The 17,977-nt window shown below is 46.0% G+C and overlaps 1 protein-coding gene across 3 annotated transcripts in view; it reads right to left on the reverse strand.

The window, feature by feature from the left end:
* Positions 1-4,070: 4,070 nt before the first annotated feature.
* The window catches only part of disp1 (dispatched homolog 1 (Drosophila)), a 72,880-nt gene continuing 58,973 nt past the window's right edge, over positions 4,071-17,977 (reverse strand). For all 3 annotated transcript variants that reach the window (XM_064991150.1, XM_064991149.1, XM_064991148.1), the window contains 6 exons: positions 11,027-11,056; positions 10,513-10,636; positions 10,182-10,309; positions 9,385-9,482; positions 9,175-9,272; positions 4,071-8,921 (listed from right to left, as the gene is read on the reverse strand). In XM_064991150.1, the coding sequence (XP_064847222.1) occupies positions 5,319-8,921; positions 9,175-9,272; positions 9,385-9,482; positions 10,182-10,309; positions 10,513-10,636; positions 11,027-11,056 (4,081 nt within the window). In that variant the 3' untranslated portion in view covers positions 4,071-5,318. The remainder of the gene's footprint in view (positions 8,922-9,174; positions 9,273-9,384; positions 9,483-10,181; positions 10,310-10,512; positions 10,637-11,026; positions 11,057-17,977) is intronic.

Here is a 17,977-nt window from a genome sequence, read left to right on the forward strand (position 1 = left end):
GGGGGTTGACACCTCATTACTCAGGAAGAAGACCTTCAGACTCCTCAGTCTATATCATGAAGGGCTAGCCGTTTGTCTGTATACTCCGAATATTAGGCAGAGAATGATGTGTGATAAACCTACAGGTAAGTACCAAAATAATGGAAACACTTGAGTAAATGAGGGATACACAGTATATTGAAAGCAGGTTCTTCTACACACGTGAGGTTCCTGAGTTAATTAAAGATGCATTATGCAGAATGTGCTCCGCCATTTGGTAATAGTTTGCCTAATTTCAGTTTTTGACAAAACAAGCAAGTACAGTGACAGTGTTTTCCACCATCATCAACAAAACACCAAATTATGGAATTCCTTGTGGAAGAATGCTGTCGCATCTCTCAAATAGAGTTCCAGACACTTGTAGAATCTATGCCAAGGTGCATTGAAGCTATTCTGTCTCGTGATGGCCCCACGCCCTACTAAAATTGTTATATCTGGAGTACTTCTCCTGTCCAATTCGGTGTCCTGTGTGAATCTAAGTGTGCGTTCTCTAATTCTCTCCTTCTCTCTCTCGGAGGACCTGAGCCCTAGGACCATGCCCAAAGGACTACCTGACATGATGACTCCTTGCTGTCCCCAGTCCACCTGGCCGTGCTGCTGCTCCAGTTTCAACTGTTCTACCTTATTATTATTCGACCATGCTGGTCATTTATGAACATTTGAACATCTTGGCCATGTTCTGTTATAATCTCTACCCGGCACAGCCGGAAAAGGACTGGCCACCCCACATATGCTCTCTCTAATTCTCTTTCTTTCTCTCTCTCGGAGGACCTGAGCCCTAGGACCATGCCCCAGGAATACCTGACATGATGACTCCTTGCTGTCCCCAGTCCACCTGGCCGTGCTGCTGCTCCAGTTTCAACTGTTCTGCTTTATTATTATTTGACCATGCTGGTCATTTATGAACATTTGAACATCTTGGCCATGTTCTGTTATAATCTCTACCCGGCACAGCCAGAAGAGGACTGGCCACCCCACATAGCCTGGTTCCTCTCTAGGTTTCTTACTAGGTTTTGGCCTTTCTAGGGAGTTTTTCCTAACCACCGTGCTTCTACACCTGCATTGCTTGCTGTTTGGGGTTTTAGGCTGGGTTTCTGTACAGCACTTTGAGATATCAGCTGATGTACGAAGGGCTATATAAATAAATTTGATTTAAAACACTATGTTGGTGTTTCCTTTATTTTGGCAGTTACCTGTATATTGCCATGACTTGGGTTGATTTAACCTGGTATTTCATTGTGCACAGCATCAGCAAAGATCATCAGAGTTATTGATGCACAGCTGTACCCTGAAGTTCACCTTACATAGTCTACAGTGGCTTGCTAAAGTCTTCATCCCCCTTGGCATTTTTCTTATTTTGTTGACTTTCAACCTGGAATTAAAATAGATATTTTTTGGGGGGGTTGTATCATTTGATTTACACATCATGCCTACCACTTTGTAGATGCAAAATATGTTTTATTGTGAAACAAACAAGAAATAAGACAAAAAAACAGAAAACTTGAGCATGCGTAACTATTCACCCCCCCAAAGTTAATACTTTGTAGAGCCACCTTTTGCATCAGTTACAGCTGCTAGTCTCTTGGGGTACGTCTCTATAAGCGTAGCACATCTAGCCACTGGGAAATTCTTCAAGGAAAAACTGCTCCAGCTCCTTCAAGTTCTGCTGGTGTACAGCAATATTTAAGTCATACCACAGATTTCCAATTGGATTAAGGTCTGGGCTTTGACTAGGCCATTCCAAGACATTAAATGTTTTCCCTTAAATCACTCGAGTGTTGCTTTAACAGTATGCTTAGGGTCATTGTCCCAGTCTCAAATCTCTGGAAGACTGAACCAGGTTTCCCTCAAGAATTTCCCTGTATTTAGCACCATCCATCATTCCTTCAATTCTGACCAGTTTCCCAGTCCATGCGGATGAAAAACATCCCCACTGCATGATGCTGCCACCACCATGCTTCACTGTGTGGATGGTGTTCTCCGGGTGATGGGAGGTGTTGGGTTTGCGCCAGACAGCATTTTCCCTATTGGTCAAAAGGCTCAATTTTAGTCTCATCTGACCAGAGTACCTTCTTTCATATGTTTGGGGAGTCTGCTTTGCAGCTCCTTCAGAGTTATATTTGGTGTTTTTGTTGCCTCTGATGCCCTCCCTGCCTGGTCCATGAGTTTTGGTGGGCAGCCCTCTCTTGGCAGGTTTGTTGTGGTGCCATATTCTTTCCATATTTTTTTATAACGGATTTAATGGTGCTCCATGGGATTTTCAAAGTTACATTTTTTTTATAACCCAACCCTGATCTATACTTCTCCAAAATGTTGTCCCTGACTTGAGTTCTTCAGTTAACTTTCTGAGACAAGTGTTTCAATTTGTACCATCTACACTACATGACAAAACGTATGTGGACATCTGCTCGTTGAACATCTCATTCCATTAATATGGAGTCGGTCCCCCCCTTTGCTGCTATAACAGCCTCCACTCTTATGTGAAGGCTTTCCACTAGATATTGGAACATTGCTGCGGGGAGTTGCTTCCATTCAGCCACAAGAGAATTAGTGAGATCGGGCACTGATGTTGGACGATTAGACCTGACTTGTAGTTGGTGTTCCAATTCATCTCAAAGGTGTTTGATGGGATTGAGGTCAGGGTCCTGTGCATGCCAGTCAAGTTCTTCCACACCAATCTCTACAAACCATTTCTGTATGGACCTTGCTTTGTGCACAAGGACATTGCCATGCTGAAACAGGAAAGGGCCTTCCCCAAACTTTTACCACAAAGTTGGACACACAGAATTGTCTAGAATGTAATTGTATGCTGCAGCGTTAAGATTTCCCTGGAACTAAGGGGCCTAGCCCAAACCATGAAAACAGCCCCAGACCATTACTCCTCCTCCATCAAACTTCACAGTTGGCACTATGCATTGGGGCAGGTATTGTTCTCCTCGCATCTGCCAAACACAGATTAGTCCGTTGGACTGCCAGATGATGAAGCATGATTCATCAATCCAGAGAACGGGTTTCCACTGCTCCAGAGTTTAATGGCAGTGAGCTTTACACCACTCCAGTCAACGCTTGGTATTGCACATGGTGATCTTAAGCTATTGTGCGGCTGCTCGGTCTTGGAAACCCATTTCATGTACTTGATTTTATACACCTGTCAGCAACAGGTGTGGCTGAAAAAGCCGAATCTACTCATTCGAAGGGGTATCCACATACTTTTGCATAACAGTGTATCTTTCTTGTAGTTGTCTCCTTGCAGTGAAGTGGCTAGCCACTCCTCCCCAGTCAAAGGCACGTACTGATGTATCTGTGCCATTCCTCAGTGCAGGGGTCAGGGCTGCAGAAACATTGGGGCTAGTTAAACAAGGGCAATCTTACACAGGAGACATGTCATTTCGAAAAGCTTCCAGGTAGCGCGAGGTGAGAAGTTCGAACAGTCACACCTATGATTGACCTAAAATCCCATCTGCATCCCTCAGTAATTGGCAAGGCTGAACAGGGATAGGGATATATATTAGCTGGAACTAGAGCTAAGAAATGTCCATGCCTAGTTCCTGTATGACCCTTGCCTGAGAGTGTGCAAGAGAGAGGGAGTGAAGGGAGTAATTAGAGAGGACTTAGCAGTCGCTAGAGGAATTTCTCCTCGCTCACAATATGTCATAGTTTTATTGTACCCCTGATCAAAGTTAAGAGTGGCTGCTGATCTTTGTTTTTGAGAGGGTGATGGTGTCAGAGACTAAGGGGAGATGGGCTACAGTGCCAGCTTGGTGTCTCTCTCACAGATAATTACAGGCGTCTGGTAGCCTACAATACAAGTTCAGAGCTGCGCATCTGACACTAATTCAAAACTGAAAGTGTAATTATAAATCTGTATGCCGTGCTGTAGTGAGTCATACCGCCTGCAGAGCCCGGTCTAATGTATATGTTTGCTCTGTAGCAGAAGGTTTGGCCAGGATCTTGGACCACCAGGGTAACCTGTTAGAAGGGGGGATGGATGGCAGGAGCCAGAAGAGCAAATAAAACACAGGATTCGTGAATGAATGGAATTCGTAAATGAATAGGATACTTTTTATTGGATGGAGTTAACAAAGGGCAGCCAAAGATTCTGAGAAAGGTAATAAAATAGCATGTCATTGATATGTTACAAGATCAAATGATGGGACCCATATGTGTTATACTATTGTTGGGTTTTAGAGTTTATCTTTGAAATTCATGCCCTTTTCACATACGCCCTTGGTCACTGTTAGAAAATGACTGTGGATGAGGGGTGTGGATGGTCTATAACAGGGTTCCCCAACTGGGAATTTGGCATGCGGATGGTTTTATCCACCTGCCCACACCAGAATATCAGCTCCAAGTGATTTTATTTTTGGAAATCTGTTGCCAAGTATTCCAACGCATAATAGAGAGATGTGATTATATGCAAATGTAAGCAAGGCTTCAAATGATTGTGTTGTAGTCAAATATATATCTGTTTGGGCTCCTTGCGGTCAATCTGCAGTCTACAAATAATTTGTAATGTTATGTTATGTTCCGGTCCCCTGACCATCCGCTCAATATTTTATTTTTTATCTAGTTGAGGATCCCTGCTGTAGGACGTCAGCATTTCTCATAGACTTACAGTGTATGCGCAGCTTGGAATGTGATGCAGGCTCTTGAGGAGTGGAGATTAGAAATCAAACGTCTGTGTGATGTATGAGAGCCCAGCACAGCACTGTGGCCTCAGGCCAGACAGAGCAAATCTTCACAAGGTGCCAGCGGGAGTGAGACAATGAAACAGGTGTACCATTTGTTATTCCAAACCATGCCTTTTCAACAAAACCTTGAGATACTTTCATTTCTTACTATAGGAGCTGTGGGAAAAAAACAGACAATTGGGTTCAAATGACTTTATAATCATACAGTACATCTTTCATATTGGACTGAGAGGCATCTGGCAACGTGAAACAGACGTCTAACTAAGAAGGTCTGTGGTTCTTAGAGAATAAAAGTATAATGGTTCACCTTTCCTTAGACATGTTAGAGCTCCATAAACACACCACATATTTACTGTGTACTCAAAAACAGTACATCTGACTGATCAAACCAATTTTATCTGCACAGTAGATACAGTAATCACAGAACATATAGGACCATACTTTTAGATGAAAGACATGAGGCACTTGGTCTTTGAAATATACCAAGCACTTTAATTGCACAGTGACACTGCACATTATAGTTTGGTATGACAAACGTTTACTCTTTAGATATAGTCTTTCAGAATTATCTTATAAGTTTATTTGCTGTCAACATAAACTTTCAGATAAGGGTTTTGAATTTATTGCAAGAGCAGGCACATTGGCTTCAGCTTTTGGCACATTAAACTCGACAGAATTGCACTTTACTTTCAAAGTTCTGTTAAAACAGTAGAGTTTCTTAGGAGAGGCTGAGGATGCCCTCTCCTTTTTGGGGTTCTGTTTGCACTTTTCAACACTTTCTTCCTGTGTGATGGGAGTAGTACTAGTTTCAAGCTTCTCCTGGTTGCTGGGCATCTTATGACAAGCACCTTTTTGCGTTGTGGTGGACACATGATTATCCACGCTTGGAGCGTTTACCGTTCCATGGTTGGCCCTGCAGCAGCCTTGGTGTGTGTGGGCTAACGTGCAGCCCAGAGGAGAGGCAGGAGGACCTTGAGTCTGAGCTGGGGTGTTAGGACTGTCACCAGGGCCAGAGGACCCTCCAGTCCGGTGTGAATCCTCCAGCCCAGATGGGTCTGTGGCAGAGCTCTGGTCCCTGGGGAGGCCACCCAGGACGGGGACAGTGTGAACACAGTAGCTTCTGAGGTGGCAGCTGTGAGGGCCCTGTCTGGGCATCCTGCCCGGGGTGCAGTGGTGGAAGTGGGATGGGGGACAGTGTACATAGTTCATACGGCAATCTATGGGTTTGTAGACGGCGTCCAGAGTGGATAGGAAGTTCTGGCCTTTGTTGGCATGGCTGCCTGTGAGGGGGAACTGAGGAGTGGGGCATGGGGAGTCCTGGGTTGTTTGAGTGCATGGGTGGGGAGTCCACTGCATACCCATAGACTGCTGAGGAGGAGGGGGGTCCCCACATGTGCAGGTTGTGTTATGAGAGTACTGGCATTTGGATCTGGGTTTAGTAGCCAGTGTGCCCAGTCCCTTTTCAGAGCAGGGCCCTCTGCCGGGCTCTGCCTTGCTCTTAAAGGGGATGTGTGTGCAGAGGGCAGAGTGGGGGGCTATTCCATTATAGAGCTGGGTGCACGTCTCCTGTTCCTCTGCAGGTTTCTCCTCATTCCTAGGGTTTAAAGCTAATGGTTCCAGCTCGTAATGCTCATGCTCCACCTCTCCTCCTCGACTGTCCAGTTGGTACTTGGTGCCATGCTTGCCCTGGGGCGAGGGGACGTTGGTGGTGCCCTCTTTGAAAGCCTGGCACTGAAACCTCTTGGGCAGGGGGATCTGTCCACAGGTGCCCTGGGGGCCCAGGCAACGGCACATGCACTGGAAGAAGAAGGTGGCGAAGGCCCAACTGATGCACATGATAAGCATCATGAAGGTGCCCAGCTGGGTGTAGGCCAGCACCGTGGATGGCATCATCATCGCCCCGGCGACAAACGTGGTGAGCGCCGCCATGGCAATAGCGGAACCCATCCGACCGAGGGAGAAGACGACTTTCCCCTCACGGTCGGGGTCAGGGGCGAGGCGATATGCGACTCCATAGTGCACCGCGAAGTCCACCGACAGACCCACCGCCACTGAGATGGTGACTGACTCCAGCACGTTGAGCTCCCAGCCCAATAGAACCAGCGAGCCCACTGTGACGAAGATGGTGCCCGCGATGGAGAGGATGGCGTAGAGGCTGATGATGATGTTCCAGGTGGTGAGGAGCATGACCACGAAGGCCACCACCACGGACAATGCCATGGCGATAAGAGTGCCATCTGATAGGCTGTCCTGCAGGTCATAGAACTCCAGGTTGCTGACAAACCAGCCGTAATTCAGCCCGGCCGGGGCGCTCTTCAGCTCCTCCTGGATCCAGGTGTCCACCTCTTGGTAGAACTGGTGCATCTTCTCGTAGGCCAGTGTGAACAGGTAGGTACTCTGGAACTCCAGGACAATAGCCCGGATGGTGTCGTTGATGTCGAAGCGAGGCCCGGGGGTCTTACTGTCCAGGTGGAAGCTGGTGCTGCGGTCCAGCTCCATGATGGCCCTCTTGATGCACAGCTCAAAGATTTCCTGCTTGTAGGGGAATGTTGACTGGCTGCAGCAAGGGTAGACCGAGGCCTCTTCACAGTCCCGGTTCTCCATCCACTGCTTAAAGGTCTCAATGAAGCAGCTGGTGAAGTCCTGCTCCTCCGACTGGAACACAAAGCTCTGGTTCCTTAGCCTCTGGCAGAAGTTGAGGATCCACAGCTGGGAGGCTGGGCTGGCGATGTTGAAGGTGTTGTCCAGCATAAGTTTGCCTTTGTTCTTAGGGTTGAGGGGGTCCCCATTGTCCACGGGGGTGACCCCCCAGATGATGGTGATGGGCATGTGCAGGTCCTCCCCATGGTGGACTCTCTCAAACATGAACAGTTTCTTGTACTCTGCGTCGTAGCGCTCAAAGGGGTGGGAGGAGCGGAACACCTTGAACTCTGAGAGCTCCAGGGAGGGCAGCTTCATCTTGGGGTTGACACACACCACGTACGCCCCTCCCACTGTGAAGGCCAGGAACCAGAAGAGCCAGAGGTAGCGCAACTTGATCACGATGCAGGGCAGCACCTTCTCAAAGAAGATTCGGGAGGCCTCGGAGACGGTGAACAGGCACTTGCTGGCCTTCTGGCACAGGTTGGCCCAGAGAGTGCAGAACCCACTCTGTTGTGGGGGAGGTTGAGAGCAGGTGAAGATGTTGGGCAGGTAACGCTCATGGAGCACCACCACGGCCGGCAGCCAGGTCACCATCAGTATGTAGTTAACCAAGATGGCCGTGCCGGCGTAAACGCCAAAACATCGGATTGCGGTGATGTTGCTAACGTAGTTGGCGTAGAAGGCGGCAGCCGTGGTAAAGCTGGTGACGAACATGGAGAGGGCGGCGTGCTGCAGAGTGATGCTCACCGTCTCCGACAGCTCAGCGTTGGGCTTGTCGAACTTGGTGTAGTTCCACACGTCACAGAGGACAAAGGCGTCGTCCGCCCCGATGCCCACCAGGATGATGAGGGCCGTGAGGTTCATGAAGGGGAAGAATTCAAAGTCGAACACCATGCGGTACAGGAAGTAGGACACGATCAGGGAGCTGATGATGGCGATCATGGTCATCAGGGTGATGAACACAGATCGGGTGTACACACACATGACAAACAGCACAATCACTATGGCTATGGCCGGATACACGGTATCCGTCAGTAGGTAGTCCTGGAACAGGTTATGTTTGATACCGAACTCAATCCCCGTGATGGTGGTGATGCCGTCCGAGCAGTTCCAGTTCTCAAAGTTGTCCAGGTAAATGTTCATCATGGTCTCCCCTTTCTCTGTGGGGGAGAACAGCATGCCATGTTTCAGGACAGGGACAAGGTAGTCAGTGTTCTTTGGGCTCATAAAGTCTTTATCCACCAGGAAGTGGAAGATCTGGTAAACAGCGTTGTACTTGGTGCACTTGCGGGGGACGATGGTGCACTTGGACTGGTCCTTCCTTCGCGTGGTCATGTCCCAGCAGTCGGGGCCCAGTGTTCCGTTGTGGTAGTATTTGGCGCAGGAGCGCAGGATCTTGAGGGTGTGTGACACGTCGCGCTCTGTGATCTTCTGGCAGGAGGACTTGTTGGTGAGGATAGCTACGTAGTTACCCAGGGTCCAGCTGGGGCAGCAGGAGGCGTCGGTGGTGCGCTGGCACAGGCTCCAGTACTGGGGATGGGATCGCACCTGGGGACAACACAATACAACAAGATATAAGAACAGAGTCTGACTAGAACATAACTATTGACCCAAGGAGACCATAACTGGAGACAAGGCCAATATATCAGTTGGGTTAGTTCCAGCCTGAGGCAGCATAGACTCCCAACATACAATTTCTAATATGATGGGGCTTAGTTCAGGCATTTAAAAATCATTAACATGGCACAATTTGACATGAGCAAACGCTGAGGCACATCATCAACAGTGCTGTTCCACTTACCCGTGTATTGTCCAAATTGCACATGGATTTAATTGCTTGTATATTCCAAAGGTTCTTCCCCTCTGCAGATGTGAATACTAATCTGGAGTATCTGTCACCTGCACATACATTAAGAGCATCCGGTTAGCATTTCATCGTAGTCAAACATTCAGTCAGTCAAACACTTACTCGACAAACACTTGAAACGGGAGAAGCATGATGAGTTTGTACCTGGGACATCACAGAAGAAACTGTCTTTACTGAAGTCCCAGTCAGCTTGTCTTTTATCTCTGTCAAAGTGATCTTCAGCCCACCTGTCCTCTTGGTGACTGGAATACAAAAGTAACGGTGTGATTGCAACGTTAACACTTCATACATTACAATGAAGTTTCCTATCAATTCTAAAGATCCACATGACAGAACGAGACTGAATCCGCGTAAACCAAACACACAGCAGAGATTTGCACATGGTAACCAAAGAGTACTGAAAGCTCATTCTTAAAACAAACTCAGGAAACGGGTTTAGACCGACCCATTTAAAGCGGTTACAAAACAAGTGATTGATTAATATCATAAATGAAGTGATCACTATCAGATTGCAATCTTTATTTTTCTAATCATCATAATAGCCAGATCAATGTGATGAGCAGGGGTTTCAGGGACACATCATCTGAAAGAGACATTCTGCCTTTAATCAGGAGTCTGTCAGAGGAGACTGAGGTCACATGGCAGAATGATGCAGAGTCCTGTTGACAGGCCTGACCCTGGAGCCTCCCCCTCCCCAGTGATCAAGATGAGTAATGGAATGGGCCGGGGATTGAACAATCTCCTCCACCAATCCTCTTGCAGGATGGGATTGAGTGCTTGTCTGTTTCTGTCTGTCAGCAGGATACATCACTCTATTTCATGGCCTGAGGCCTGATCCTGACCAGTCCCCTTCATCAGGGATGTTGAATCAATACATGTGTCACTAAAGGGTTAGAAGGATGACATTAAATGGACAGGATCTGTGAGTTCGGCTTTGTTACCTTTTCGCCTGCTCGTCGGCATACTTGAATGGGTAGTTAGCTAGGGTTGCTTTGTACCCTGTGTTTTTCACCATGTTGTTCCATGTGACTAATCGCTGGCCTATGGCCGTGCCTCGTGGCTCAAATCCCTGAAGAAACAGACAAACAGAGGACATCTATTTATTAGTTCACCAGGAAATTGACCTTTGACACATTGGACTCTTCACATGCACTCAATATAATGATTTTGGTGTGTCAGAAACACTAGGTTTTCAATCTTGATCAAAATAAAGACCAGTATTTTCTATGGAGAAAGTTTTATGCCTTCCTTCGATTGGCATGGCCTACTCACCAGTAAGGGGTCTGAGAAGTCTGGCAGGTCTGGCACCAGAATACCCACCAGGGCACACACCACGATGAGGACTGTACACACCCCCAGCACCACCACTGGCCAATCAGCAATCAGCTCTGCATAGCTGGAGATGAAGGTCAGGTATTGATTAAACACAAAGCTGATGGCTTTATAACTATACGAATATTATATGTCCTGATAACCAAACAGAAAAGAGAAGGGTACACTAGTAGAATATCCAAAAGAGTATAAGGTGCTCATTGAAACGTCATGTAGATATTTAAGTATTTTCAGTGTTCTGACTTGAGGGAAACTCAATGGAAGGCATGTCTTGTAGAGGAACATGTGAGGTGGTTAGCAGGTTCCAGGCACAGAGAGCCCTTTCCACATCGATAACTGTGATGATTCACTACACAGGAATGACAGCTCGGTAGGGTTTTGATGGACTCAAGGAGAGCGAGAGAAGAGATATCGTAAAAATGTAAAAAAGATCATTATTTTGGGCAGATCTTACCTTTTTGGGAACCGAAAAGGCCTTGCATGGCTGAAAAACAAAAGAGAGATAAATCAGATTTACATTTAGAAGTAAAAGCAAAATCCAATCGGAACCAGATTTGCCTCGGCATCCGTGCAGGGGGAATATGTTTTTGAGCAGCAATGCAGCACACACCTTGTGTGGAACAACTAGCTCTATTCAAACTTACATACCCTCAGGGGACAGCGACCTCTTTTTGGTGAACTTTTGGTTTTCATTAAATAATAATAATGTATTCAAAAACCACACACAAATGTAGCGCCTGAAGAATCTCTGACACTAACCGGTTTAGACAAGAGTAACATCAATATCAATCTCTTTTAGGTCTGCTTTCTGTTTCTAACCTAAAAAGCCCCACACAGTGCTGCAGTGCATGAAGAACCAGGAAAGGTAGTAGTTTTAGAGGACTAGAGTCCCATTAGTGTGATCTCTCTTGTGCCATAAACACAGACAGAGAGGATCAGCACTGGGCTTCCCCGTTGCCAAAAGAAGCTTTCAGCGGCTCTGGATGTGTCTGGACTTCCCATCAGCACCTTCCCAGATCAGTGGGAAGCCTACGGACTGCAGAGTACAAGCGCGAGTCAGGGGGAATCAGACACGGCCACCGGATCACACAGGGCCCAGGACAGATAAGAGCAAGGCCAGGAGCGTGAGGATATGGGGAGAGGAGGGAGGGAGGGTAGAGGTGGGGCGGAGATAGGGCTGGGCGATATAGCCAAATATCAAGTCACTGTATTTTAAAAGAATTGGATGGCATGGCGGTATTTGACTATATTTTTTATGTTTTTGAATAATAAAAGTTGTACATTTGCTTTATGAGTAGTGAATGATCCCAGGGTGGCAACACATACATTCTAAGTGATTTCAATGGGTCTTTCTCCATTCTGATTGTTTTATACTGTTCAAATCAACTTTATCCAAAAATAATTTCAAGCATTTTCATACATTTCTGTATTTGCTGTACTCATTTGAGATCATTTCCACCCTGCCACATACAGATACACGATATGGGCAAACAATCTAGGCCTAATTTTTAACCAAATGTTGCAAATGCTATTTGACACTTTTGGAATCATGGAAATAAATCTAATCAAATCAAAGTTCATTTGTTATGTGCGCCGAATATTGTAAATACACCAGTTAGTCAGGCTGATTGAGGCAGTATGTACATGTAGACATGGTTAAAGTGACTATGCATATATGATGAACAGAGAGTAGCAGTAGCGTAAAAGAGGGGTTGGCGGGTGGTGGGTGGCGGGACACAATGCAGATAGCCCGGTTAGCCAATGTACGGGAGCACCGGTTGGTCGGGCCAAATGAGGTAGTATGTACATGAATGTATAGTTAAAGTGACTATGCATATAAGATAAACAGAGTGTAGCAGCAGCGTAAAAAGAGTGTTTGGGGGGGGCACAATGCAAACACAGTGCAAACAGTCCGGGTAGCCATTTGATTACCTGTTCAGGAGTCTTATGGCTTGGGGGTAAAAACTGTTGAGAAGCCTTTTTGTCCTAGACATGGCACTCCGGTACCACTAGTAGAGAGAACAGTCTATGACTGGGGTGGCTGGGGTCTTTGACAATTTTTAGGGCCTTCCTCTGACACCGCCTGGTGTAGAGGTCCTGGATGGCAGGCAGCTTAGCTCCAGTGATGTACTGGGCCGTACGGCCTCCCCTCTGTAGTGCCTTGCGGTCAGAGGCCGAGCAATTGCTGTACCAGGCAACCGGTCAGGATGCTCTCGATGTTGCAGCTGTAGAACCTTTTGAGGATCTCAGAACCCATGCCAAATCTTTTCAGTTTCCTGAGGGGGAATAGGCTTTGTCGTGCCCTCTTCAAGACTGTCTTGGTGTGTTTGGACCATTCTAGTTTGTTGTTGATGTGGAACTTGAAGCTCTCAAACTGCTCCACTACAGCCCCGTTGATGAGAATGGGGGCGTGCTCGGTCCTCCTTTTCCTGTAGTCCACAATCATTTCCTTAGTCTTGGTTACGTTGAGGGATAGGTTGTTATTCTGGCACCACATGGCCAGGTCTCTGACCTCCTCCCTATAGACTGTCTCGTCGTTGTCGGTGATCAGGCCTAACACTGTTGTGTCGTCTGCAAACTTAATGATGGTGTTGGAGTCATGCCTGGACATGCAGTCGTGGGTGAACAGGGAGTACCGGAGGGGACTGAGCATGCACCCCTGTGGAGCTCCAGTGTTGAGGATCAGCGTGGCAGATGTGTTGCTACCTACCCTCACCACCTGGGGTGGCCTGTCAGGAAGTTCAGGATCCAGTTGCAGAGGGAGGTGTTTAGTTCCAGGATCCTTAGCTTAGTGATGAGCTTTGAGTGTACTATGGTGTTGAACACTAAGCTCTAGTCAATGAATAGCATTCTCACATAAGTGTACCTTTTGTCCAGGTGGGAAAGGGCAGTGTGGAGTGCAATATAGATTGCATCATCTGTGGATATGTTTGGGCGGTATGCAAATTAGAGTGAGCCTAGGGTTTCTGGGATAATGGTGTTGATGTGAGCCATTACCAACCTTTCAAAGCACTTCATGGCTACGGACGTGAGTGCTACGGGTCTGTAGTCATTTAGGCAGGTTGCCTTTGTGATCTTGGGCACAGGGACTATGGTGGTCTGCTTGAAACATGTTGGTATTACAGACTCAATCAGGGACATGTTGAAAATGTCAGTGAAGACACCTGCCAGGTGGTCAGCACATGCCCGGAGCACACGTCCTGGTAATCCGTCTGGCCCCGCAGCCTTGTGTATGTTGACCTGTTTAAAGGTCTTACTCACGTCGGCTACGGAGAGTGTGATCACACAGTGATCCGGAACAGCTGATGCTCTCATGCATGTCGCTGTGTTGCTTGCCTCGAAGCGAGCATAGAAGTCATTTAGCTCGTCTGGTAGGCTCGTGTCACTGGGCTCGTGTCACTCGCAACTGTGCTTCCCTTTGTAGTCTGTGATAGTTTGCAAGCCCTGCCACATAAGACCACCGGCTCCGACGCTTTAGTTTGATTCAATCTTAGCCCTATATCGACAATTTGTCTGTTTGATGGTTCGTCGCAAGGCATAGCAGGATTTCTTTTCAGCTTCCAGGTTAGAGTCCCACACCTTGAAAGCGGCAGCTTTAACCTTTAGCTCAGTGCGAATGTTGCCTGTAATCCATGGCTTCTGGTTGGGGTATGTACGTACAGTCACTGTGGGGACGAAGTCCTAGATGCACTTATTGATAAAGCCAGTGACTGATGTGGTGCACTCCTCAATGCCATCGGAAGAATCCCGGAACGTGTTCCATGCTGTGCTAGCAAAACGGTCCTGAAGTTTAGCATCTGCTTCATCTGTCCAATTTTTTATAAACCGAGTCACTGGTGCTTCCTGCTTTAATTTTTGCTTATAAGCAGGAATCAGGAGGATAGAGTTGTTGTCGGATTTACCAAATGGAGGGTGAGGGAGAGCTTTGTACGCGTCTCTGTGTGTGGAGTACAGGTGATCTAGAATTTTTCCCCTCTGGTTGCACATTTAACATTGATAGATATTTAGTAGAACTAATTTAAGTTTCCCTGCATTAAAGTCTCTGGCCACTAGGAGCGCCGCCTCTGGGTGAGTGGTTTCCTGTTTGCTTATTTCCTTATACAGCTTCCTTATACAGAGTGTGGTCTTAGTGCCAGCATATGTCTGTGGTGGTAAATAAAGAGCCACGAACAGCCCCCCTCGTCTTGTACTGTTCTATCTTGCCTGTGCAGCGTATATCCCGCTAGCTGAATATCAATGTCGTCATTCAGCCATGATTCGGTGAAACATAGGATATTACAGTTTTTCATGTCCCGTTGGTAGGACCTCAGTACCTCGTCTAATTTATTGGCCAATGATTGCATGTTGGTGAGTAGTATTGACGGTAACGGCAGCTTTCCCAGTCGTCTTCTCAGGGTCCTAACCAGGAATCCGGCTCTTTGTGTTCTGTACCTGCGTCGTTTCCTCTTGCAAATAACGGGGATGTCGGTCCTGTGGGGTGTTTGGAGAATGTCTTGTGTGTCGTCTTTGTTGTAGAAAAAAAAACTTTCTCTAATCCGAGGTGAGTGATCGCTGTCCTGATATCCAGAAGCTCTTTTTTTGCCATAAGATACAGTTGCAGAAACATTATGTACAAATAACGTGAAAAACCCCCACATAATAGCACATTGGAATACTGATTTCTTCTGGTGCCATTTTATCATAATAAATAAAACCATAAATAAAAATACATAAATAATTAATAAATAACAATAAGTAAAACAATTATTATTATTTTATAGTTAGAATACATTGCCCAAATGTTCTTATGTTATTCTAAAAACGACTAAAAAAATTAAAACATCCTCAGCAATCTACACACAATACCAGATAATGACAAAGCGAAAACTGTTTTTTAGAAATGTTAACAAATATTAAACCTAGAAAACAGAAATGCCTTATTTATATAAGTATTCAGACCCTTTGCTATGAGACTCGAAATGTAGCTTAGGTGCATCCTGTTTCCATTGATAATGCTTGAGATGTTTCTACAACTTGATTGGAGTCCACCTGTGGTAAATTCAATTGATTGGACATGATTTGGAAAGGCACACAACTGTCTATAAAAAGGTCCCAGAGTTGACCGTGCATGTCACAGCAAAAACCAAGTCATGAGGTCGAAGGAATTGTCCGTAGAGGATTATGGATTTTGTTGAGGCACAGATATGGGGAAGGGTACCAAAACAATTATGCAGGATTGAAGGTCCCCAAGAACACAGTTCCCTCTATCATTCTTAAATGGAATAAGTTTGGAACCTAACGTTGGCTGCCCGGCTAAACTGAACAATCGTGGGAGAAGGGCCTTGGTCACAGAGGTTACCAAGAGCCCGATGGACACTCTGATAGACCTCCAGAATTCCTCTGTGGAGATGGGACAACCATCTCTGCAGCACTCCACCAATCAGGTCTTTATGGTAGAGTGGCCAGACGGAAGCCACTCCTCAGTAAAAAAGGCACATGACAGCCTGCTCGGAGTTTGCCAAAAGGCAAACAAGATTCTCTGGTCTGATGAAACCAAGTTTGAACTCTTCGGCCTGAATGCCAAGCGTCATGTTTGGAGGAAACCTGGCACCATCTCTACGGTGAAGCATGGTGGTGGAAGCATCATAATGTGGGGCTGTTTTTCCGATGCACGGACTGGGAGACTAGTCAGGATCAAGGGAAAGATGAACAGAGCAAAGTACTGAGAGATCCATGATGAATACCTGCTCCAGAGTGCTCAGAACCTCAGGCTGTGTGCCAAGATTCACCGTCCAACAGAACAACGACCCTAAGCACACAGCCAAGACAACGCAGGAGTGGCTTCGGGACAAGTCTCAGAATTTCCTTGAGTGGCCCAGCCAGACCCTGGACTTGAACCCGATCGAACATCTCTGAAGAGACCTGAAAAAAGCTGTGCAGCAACGCTCCCCATCTAACCTGCCAGAGCTTGAGAGGTTCTACGGAGAAGACCTAAGAAGACTCAAGGCTGAAGCCTGTAGTCGCTGCTAAAGGTGCTTCAACAAAGTACTGAGTAAAGGGTTGAATACTTATGTAAATGTAATATTTCAGTTTGTTTTATTAGAAATTCTCAAAAATGTTTAAAAACCTTTTTTTCCTTTGTCATTATGGGGTACTGTGTGTATATTGAGGAATAAAAAACAATGTAATCAATTTTAAAATAAGGCTGTAACGTTACAAAATGTGGAAAAAGAAAAAGGGATGTGAATATTTTCTGAAGGCACTGTATAATAGTGGGCACTTTGAATAGAATGTTAGAAATGACAACAAATGAAAATGCCAGAGAGGAGTTATTGTGACAGGGTAGGAACCAAAGTGTTGACAAGTGTTTCCTAGGGATCCTATAATCTTTGGCTACATTGACTGTTTTGTCTTAGCTTCTTCATGTAGCGTCGCGTATTCCTCTTTGATTTTAAAGATACTGTTGCACAAACAACATGCTGATTTAGGTCTACACCATCACTGGTATCATCAGGCTGTACAGCTAATTCCGTTTGCTCTGACTCCGTACATTTATTAGCTAGTGATTAGCATTAGTGGCTACAATTAGTGGCTAACAAGATTTAGGCCCAACTTGCTAAGAAAATACAAACTAGCTGTTTGCAGATGCAAGAAACACAAACTAATAGTGTAATTATAGAACGCTAGTGAATTTAAATTAAGAAGCATAGTGAAAACTGCATCGTTGTCATCAATATTGTTGCAATCGCTGCATTGACCATGATGACTTAATTAATTAAGCGTCTTGTGATCGAGGAACAACAAATCTGTTCCTTGAATGATGGGGCGGCGCTAGGACTGTGTGGAAAGTGGCATGGAGAGATGACTCAAGTAGCGAAGTAAACTACAAAAATTGACATTACATATGGCGTATCACATTGAACAAACCAAACATTCAAATACCGTTATAGAAACTAAAGTAAAAACCCAAACCAGTCCGTGCATCAATACCGGTATATCGTAAAATACAGTATACTGCCCAGCCCTAGGTGGAGATGTCTTCATATGCCATAAAAACGAGTGTACAAAACATTAGAAACATGACCAGGTGAATGTAGGTGAAAGCTATGATCCCTTATTGATGTCAATTGTTAAATCCACTTCAATCAGTGTAGCTGAAGGGGAGGAGACAGTTTAAAGAAGGATTTTTAAGCCTTGAGGCAATTGAGACATGGTTTGGGTGTGTGTGCCATTCAGAGGGTGAATGGGCAAGACAAAAGATTTAAGTGCCTTTGAACGGGGTATGGTAGTAGGTGCCAGTCGCACCAATTTGAGTGTGAGCTTTTCATACTCAACAGTTTCCCAGCCAACTTGACACAACTGTGGGAAGCATTGGAGTCAACATGGGCCAGCCTCCCTGTGGAACACTTTCGACACCTTGTAGAAT

This window comes from Oncorhynchus masou, chromosome 16 (genome assembly GCF_036934945.1).
Source record: "Oncorhynchus masou masou isolate Uvic2021 chromosome 16, UVic_Omas_1.1, whole genome shotgun sequence".
In the NCBI taxonomy this organism is placed as follows: Eukaryota; Metazoa; Chordata; class Actinopteri; order Salmoniformes; family Salmonidae; genus Oncorhynchus; species Oncorhynchus masou.